This window comes from Aphis gossypii, chromosome 3, assembly GCF_020184175.1.
Source record: "Aphis gossypii isolate Hap1 chromosome 3, ASM2018417v2, whole genome shotgun sequence".
Taxonomy (NCBI): domain Eukaryota; kingdom Metazoa; phylum Arthropoda; class Insecta; order Hemiptera; family Aphididae; genus Aphis; species Aphis gossypii.
This window is the reverse complement of record NC_065532.1, coordinates 20,476,937-20,484,948: the sequence shown is the minus strand read 5'-3', so window position 1 is coordinate 20,484,948 and position 8,012 is coordinate 20,476,937. Positions and strand designations below refer to the sequence as shown.

The 8,012-nt window shown below is 30.3% G+C and overlaps 1 protein-coding gene across 2 annotated transcripts; it reads left to right on the top strand.

Moving 5' to 3' along the window:
• LOC114119854 (regulator of nonsense transcripts 1) lies at nt 1–6,678 on the top strand. Of its 2 annotated transcripts, XM_027981575.2 has the most exons (16): nt 1–646; nt 735–848; nt 1,191–1,513; nt 1,586–2,173; nt 2,269–2,428; nt 2,506–2,700; nt 2,756–2,844; nt 2,912–3,170; nt 3,234–3,447; nt 3,521–3,747; nt 4,067–4,300; nt 4,359–4,626; nt 4,765–4,932; nt 5,060–5,220; nt 5,865–6,050; nt 6,114–6,678. In XM_027981575.2, exons 1-16 carry the CDS (start codon nt 470–472, stop codon nt 6,123–6,125), a joined length of 3,375 nt encoding a protein of 1,124 aa, XP_027837376.2. In that variant the 5' UTR covers nt 1–469; the 3' UTR covers nt 6,126–6,678. The 2 variants fall into 2 exon arrangements, with proteins under 2 accessions (XP_027837376.2, XP_050059137.1); XM_050203180.1 differs by lacking the exons at nt 1–646; nt 735–848 and adding an exon at nt 998–1,111.
• The last annotated feature ends 1,334 nt before the right edge of the window (nt 6,679–8,012 follow it).

Here is an 8,012-nt window from a genome sequence, read left to right as displayed (position 1 = left end):
GTTTGTCCTTGAGCGCGCGTGTACTATGTTTTCATCGCTCTTTCTCCGACACTGGTAATACTTGGAGATATACAATTTGCTGTTGTGCGCGTCGTGCCGCGTATTTATTATTATTGTTATTATTTTTGATCCCGTATGGGCTGTCAACGCGTTGTCATCTTATTCATTATTCAGTTTCCATTTTTTGCCGTGTCTCCCTAGTTTTCTCAAATAATTTTGCCGCCACCGATCGCCGTTCGACGGTAAGCACAGTTTCCGAATCGAAGATAGTTTCAGACCGAAAACTATCCCCCGCGAGACGTGTTGTCCGTTTAACTGTCGGGGCGTTTGTTCCGTGTTCAAAACCTTGTGTGCTTGGTATGTTTATCTAACCAGAATTCACGTAGCTCTTTACTCTCCAAACGCTATTAGTGGTCACCCCACTCGTCGAACCTTAAATTGAAGCTGTCAAAGGATCGGAGCATTCACGATGAGTGTCGACACGTACGGACCGAGTTCACAGAACTTGACATTTTTAGAGACAGAAGAGGCCGATATGATTGGCGCGGATACTCAGGGCAGCGAGTTCGAGTTTACTGACTTCACATTGCCGTCCCAGAGCCAACCGCCAATGTCTCAATTAGACTCGTCATCATCTACGCATAGAGTATGCACAATAATCACTCAATTAATGACAAAAATATTACAATTTTTACAAATTATCGTTTTACATTTCATTTATTTTGTATTTGCAGATGCAATTGCTGAGCAATAAAACCGATAAAGATGATTCTAATGTCATAACAGTCACTAAGAAAATTGGCGAACTGCAGTTTGAGGACGAAGAAGAAGATTCATTTTTTACCAAAGTAATATTTTTGAGTATACTTATTTTAACCGCCTATTACAAGACTTCTAATTTTATTTATGATTTTTTTTATGTACTATGTTTAATGTATCCATGGTTTAAATTTTAAAACTATTATCTATTTATTTATTTAAATTAATAAAACAGCTATGTAGAAGTTAACTTTTATTTTTACTTAAAATTTTGTTTGGTTTGAAAAAAATATTTTTTTAATCAGTTTTTTCATTTATTAAGATGACATATTGTCTTACACTATATTTTAAAGTTAGCTAATAATTATCTAATGATATCACCTAATTCTGTAATAATAATATTGATCTTTTGATGTATTATTTTTATTTAGGAATTGCCATATTATGCATGTAAATACTGTGGTATTCATGATCCTGGATGTGTAGTCATGTGTAATATTTGCAAAAAATGGTTTTGTAATGGTCGTGGAAATACTTCTGGATCACATATTATTAATCATTTGGTTCGAGCCAAACATAAGGAAGTAACATTGCATAAAGATGGACCATTAGGTGAAACTGTATTGGAATGCTATTCCTGCGGTGTAAAAAATGTGTTTGTGCTTGGATTTATACCCGCCAAAGCAGATTCAGTGGTCATATTGCTATGCAGACAACCATGTTCCACACAAAACGCTTTAAAAGATATGAACTGGTAATATTAATCATTTTAAGCTATCAACATAATATAATAATATATTAAATGTATCTATTACCATTTTATTAGGGATCAAGAACAATGGAAACCATTGATTGCTGATCGTTGTTTTTTAACTTGGCTTGTGAAAGTACCAAATGACACTGATCAGTTACGTTCTAGACATGTCAGTGCTACTCAAATTGCCAAGCTTGAAGAACTATGGAAAGACAACAATGAGGCAACAATTAATGATCTTGACAAACCAGGTGTGGATGAAGAACCACAAATTGTTTTACTTAGATACGAAGATGGATTTCAGTATCAAAATGTATTTGGGCCATTGGTAAAATTAGAAGCAGACTATGATAAACGTTTGAAAGAATCCCAGACTCAAGAAAATATTACTGTACGCTGGGATGTTGGATTAAATAAAAAAGCTATCGCATATTTTCATCTTGCAAAGACTGATGGTGATATGCGTTTAATGCATGGTGATGAACTACGTTTGAGATTGACTGGTGAAAATCCTTGGGCTGGAATAGGCCATGTTATTAAAATACCTGACAATTATGGAGAAGATGTTGGCTTAGAATTGAAAATTAACAATGGTGTGCCAACTGAAATAACATCAAATTATGTGGTAGATTTTATATGGAAATCCACATCTTTCGACAGGTAGGTTTAGAAGAATTTAAATACTTAATAAAATTTACTAGTTACTTTTTGTGAAGTAATGTGTAGTAATAATTCTTATATTTTTTGTTGTTTAGAATGCAGTGTTCATTGAAAAGATTTGCTACTGATGAATCATCAGTGTCATCATATATATATCATAGATTGCTGGGCCATGAATTTGATGATTTAATGTTTAGGTCACATATGCCAAAACATTTCTCTGCACCAAACTTACCAGATTTAAACAGATCACAAGTAATTAATCAATTCTTGAAAATGTGATTTATGTGACTATACTTATAAGTTATAATATTTGGTTATATTAATCATAGGTATATGCAGTTAAGCATGCTGTACAACGGCCTCTGTCTTTAATCCAAGGACCCCCAGGAACTGGTAAAACTGTGACATCTGCTACAATTGTTTACCAATTAGTGAAGATTAATGGTGGACCAGTATTGGTATGTGCTCCTTCAAATATCGCAGTGGATCAACTAACGGAAAAAATTCACAGAACTGGTTTAAAAGTATGATGTTTTTATATCTATTAACTATAATTTTTATCAATATAATTGATTTTAGGTTGTCCGTGTTTGTGCTAAGTCTCGTGAAGCTATTGATTCTCCAGTTTCGTTTTTAGCCCTTCATAACCAGGTCCGGAAGATGTCATGGTAATTTATTTTATTATATTTTTAGTGTTGTGAATTTATTTTTACTAATATTATCTTCTTTATTAAGTAATGTTGAGCTCCAAAAGTTTCAACAGTTGAAAGATGAGACAGGTGAATTGTCAATGGCTGATGAAAAGAGGTATCGTGCTCTAAAAAAAGCAGCCGAACGAGAATTACTCAAAGCTGCAGATGTAATTTGTACTACATGTGTTGGAGCCGGTGATCCACGTTTAGTACGATTTAAATTTCATTCTATCTTAATAGATGAAAGCATGCAAGCTACAGAACCTGAGTGTATGGTACCAGTTGTGCTTGGAGTAAAACAGGTAATTAAAATAATAATTATTTTTTATACTTAAATTATATATTTTCAATTCATCTATTTTAAGTTAATATTGGTTGGAGACCATTGCCAACTTGGACCTGTAGTAATGTGTAAAAAAGCTGCTAGAGCTGGACTCAGTCAATCTCTTTTTGAGCGTCTTGTAGTGTTGGGTATTCGTCCATTCCGGTTGGAAGTTCAGTATAGAATGCATCCTGAACTTTCACGATTTCCTTCAAATTTCTTCTATGAAGGTTCATTGCAAAATGGAGTTTGTGCTGGTAATAACATCTATTTTATTTAATATTTTTATGTAATGTAATATTTTAATTAATTATTACTTTGTGAATGTAGATGATAGGAAGTTAAGCAAAATTGAGTTTCCTTGGCCGGTGGCTGATAAACCAATGTTATTTTATGTGACACAAGGCCAAGAAGAAATAGCGGGTTCAGGAACATCATATTTAAATAGAACAGAAGCTGCTAATGTTGAAAAAATTGCTACAAGATTTTTAAGATGTGGTGTAAAACCTGATCAAATAGGAATTATCACACCATATGAAGGACAACGTGCATACTTGGTAAGTTAAATCCATATAAGTTAATTAACATGTTAATCGCTGGTGGTTATACTATATAGTTTATTGACACGCCCACATATTTTTCTATGCTTTCCAATTTTTTTTTTTACTGTTATATTTAAAAAATAAAAATAATATGTTTGTTATGGGACGTGGTATTAATGATTAATTATGGGTGCCAGCTGTTATAAAAGTACAATATTTAAGTATTTCAGATGACTGCTGGTGGTCATATGGTGGTTAACATGTTAATGATTTATTAATTATATATATATATTTTTTTTTAATATATGATATGAATGTTGTAATACTTATTTAGGTACAATACATGCAATATCAAGCTCCTCTTCCAGCTAAAGTATATCAAGAAATCGAAATTGCTAGCGTTGACGCATTTCAGGGTCGGGAAAAAGATTTGATTATTATGTCATGTGTGCGTTCCAACGAACATCAGGGAATTGGTTTTCTCAACGATCCCAGGCGATTAAATGTTGCATTGACTAGAGCTAAATATGGCATATTGATTGTTGGGAATCCAAAAGTTTTATCAAAAGTATTGTAAATATTTTACATATTAGTTTTCCTTATAACTGATTAAAATTTTATTTTAGCAACAATTATGGAATCATCTGTTAAATTACTATAAAGCAAATAATGTATTGGTTGAAGGACCATTAAATAATTTGAAAGAGTCTCTCATTCAACTGTCCAAACCCAAACAATTGGTGAATGCGGCTAATCCAGGATCACATTTTATGACAACTCATATGTATGATGCTCGTGAAGCTTTGATTCCTGGTAGTGTTTATGATCGTAGCAATCAAGGAAATGTACCTAATAGCCATGGTACACCTCAATACTTTCCAAGACCTGGGCCAGGTATTTTAAATTATCCTTCAGTTTATCATCTTGTTTGTTACAATACATTTTAATGAGTTAATGTAGGACTTCAAAGCTAAATAATATTTCTTCTTTTTTTAAGGGTTAATATAATTTTTAAAAATATTGTATTTATAGGTCCTGCTGTTGGAATGGGTTTGGATTTGTATACTCGTAATCACGATCCATTAACATTTATCACACCAGACTCCAGATCTCAACCACAAATTGGTGGGATACCTGTTGGCATGGTGATGAATATGAATTCAATGGCTCCTAGATTCTTTAATCAACAATCTGTACAAAGTAAGTTTATCTATTTATTATTTAGTATTATCTAAATACTTTCCATCTAATAGTAATCTTATCTTTATTTGTAAAGTTATGGTACCAATATCATTGATTTAGTTTAATAAATATAATTTTTGCATAGATCGCCAGAATATACGTACTAATCGTTTACCAATGACTAGTGGTCGTTTGAAAACTAAACCAAATCAGAAAAATCAAAAATCAAATGGAGTTAATGCTTCGCCACTCAGCCAAGCTGTTACTCAAGATGTTTCTCAGCCATACAGTCAGAATATGTCGCAGGTATTATTTATTTATTTTGCTCTTACTTATCATAGATTAATTAATTACTTTAGATACATAACATCAATGTAACCATTTATTGCTCATTACTTTGATTTTGATTTAGCTCGCTAGGTAGTAGACAATGAGTAAATACTAAATAGTTATTACTCCTCTTTGCCTGCCACTATGTGTCACTATTGAGCCAAATTCAAATACAAATAATGAGTTATTAATTATTGTATTAGTATTACCATAAAAAAAAGAATAAGGAGACTAAACTCCGCTTCTGGCAACGACCCAAAATGAGTTGCATGATTAAACGATCATAGTTGGTGCTGTGTTTGCTAAGGTTGCTACTTAAACCCGTGTAGTATAGGGATTATTCATGATTTTTGCGTTTTTTACAATATATGTCTTATTTCATACCATGACCCATTATGAATGTTATAGCTCGTAAAATTATACATTCATACTTGTTTTAAACATGAGTAATTTCTATACTATATGGATTAAACTCATTTCAGTACTTTTTTAATGCGGGCAGCCATACTAGTTTGGTCTCTTTATTATAATCTTCATGAGTATTAATTATGTGTAGTGATATAATATACACTATTATTAACAAATTCTATGGTGATTTAATTTACATGTGAATTTTTCAGAGTATGTCTCAACCTGGGTTCAGTCTTTCTCAACCTGGACTATCTCAGCCTGATCTATCTCAGGATAGTTACATGATGGGTGAGTTTCATTCGCAAATGGATGGACTGCTCTCACAGGATTCAACATATCAAGGTGACCGTACTGTCACGTCATTTTACAATCCACCAAATACATTGTACTCTCAGGTAAATCAAATTACTTTATATCTCTATTATGGGATAATATTTTATTTTACTTTTATTGAATAGCAACCTTATTGAAGACATTTACAATGGACAAGTACATTCAATGAGCACGTGGGAGCGTCTTATTGGTGCTGATATATCAAAAGAAAAAAGAATATTTTTATTATTGAGCGTCGTTTGCGGACATCATGAACAACAAATGTTAGCACATTAAGTGTTTGTGGGAAAAAAAAAACACAAAAGGCTTAGATGAACATTTACAATTGATTTTATGTAACTATTGTATTTGGAGAATAATACATGTTAAGAATTACACTTTTGAAATGTTTCGGAGAAAATAATGTTTTTTGCATGGTATTAGTTTAACATATTTATTTTGTTTATTTTGTTTATTAATTTCTTGTTTTAGAGACACAATGTATTTACAGTCTTTATATTTTTATTTTTATTAAGAAGATATGTTCCAAGCCTTATAATTATTATCAAAATTTGGAGTTCTTAAATTTAAGCAGCTGTGCCCAATAATAACCAAACATAACAGTTCTGTTAACTATTGTAACATTTATTATGTATTAGCAGTTTTGTCATACATTTGTTATCAACAGAATAACATGTTTTACCTTGTCTACATATTCTTTTAATTATAATTTTTATTTCCGAGTTCAATACAATTGCATTCAATAGTTTTTCAACATTGACAAATATGATAAGCAGACAATTTAAAGATTATGTCTCTGTTTTTGGTATTGCTCATAACATTTACAAAAACCATTTGTGCTTTACAATGGAGATGTGAAGAAAATAATACATTTTTATTATTTCTTTGTTATAATAGTTAATATATCAGTAAAATAATAGGATTATACTGTTCTTAATTTTATTTAATTCTTGTGTGGTATTTAATAGCATAATTAGGATAGAATATTTTAAAAATGTCAATTGATTAATTTTGGTCAATAATCATTCAAATTATTTTAGTTTAATTATTAATTTGTTTCATATATTCTGATGCCAATTACTTTTTTGATCACATTAAAAATTATATGGTTGAGGTAAAGTACTTAATTAACATAGTGTGACAAATTTTTTTCTATTAAATAAATTTATTTTATATGGAAAATAAATTATATACCTAATATTATTAATTTCTTCCTAAATTACTACTGAAGTTTATTATTTTTTGTTGTCATCACAATGTTTGTGAAGTAAAATCTATTAAGTCGTAAAAAAGAAATTATTTTATATGTTGGTTGTATTAATATTAAGTATTAAGTATGAATTGTAATAGTACGCTTCACAATTCTTTAATATTCCCCTATTATTTTAGAGTAAGTTTTGTTGTTGCACATACACATTTTTTACTATACCAACTATTATTATTTTGCATTAATATTTCAACTGTTATTTGTGTGTTAATGAAAAACACGATTCAACATTGTTATAAATGTTCATCAATTTAGGTTATTAAACTTAAATTTAATAATGTATTGATTTACCACATATTTTTTTGTATCTATTTTGAAGACAAAATAATATTATGTAAGTAAATGATAATTGGGGATAATATTATCTATGTTATATTATATAGGTAAAATATTTTAGTGATAAACATAAATTAATTACCTATTATTATGATTTATGATTTTATGTTTAAGCAATATTAGGATTTATTTTATGGGTTGCTTGTATTATGTTTAATTTTAATAAAATCAAGTTTAAAAATGGAAGTAAAATGTCTGGATTTCGTAATTTTCATGTATCTAGGTATATATGTTTATATTTCAAATTTTATAAATATATAATATAATTATTGATCACAGACATGTGGACAGCGCCGGATAGAAAAGGTATCGGCCCACCGAGTTTTAAAATTTTAATCAGCCCTAAAAATGTTAGCGGCCCATTTTTCAATAATATAGTCATTAATTCATATTTATATACATTTTTGAGCTGTTATAAGAG

Bases quoted from the DNA above. Each gene is read 5' to 3' on its own strand.
- LOC114119854 (XM_027981575.2), top strand. From the start codon at position 470: ATGAGTGTCGACACGTACGGACCGAGTTCACAGAACTTGACATTTTTA. The intron at 2,174-2,268 runs GTAGGTTTAGAA...TTTGTTGTTTAG, and splicing joins AAATCCACATCTTTCGACAG to AATGCAGTGTTCATTGAAAA. The intron at 2,701-2,755 runs GTATGATGTTTT...AATTGATTTTAG, and splicing joins TTCACAGAACTGGTTTAAAA to GTTGTCCGTGTTTGTGCTAA.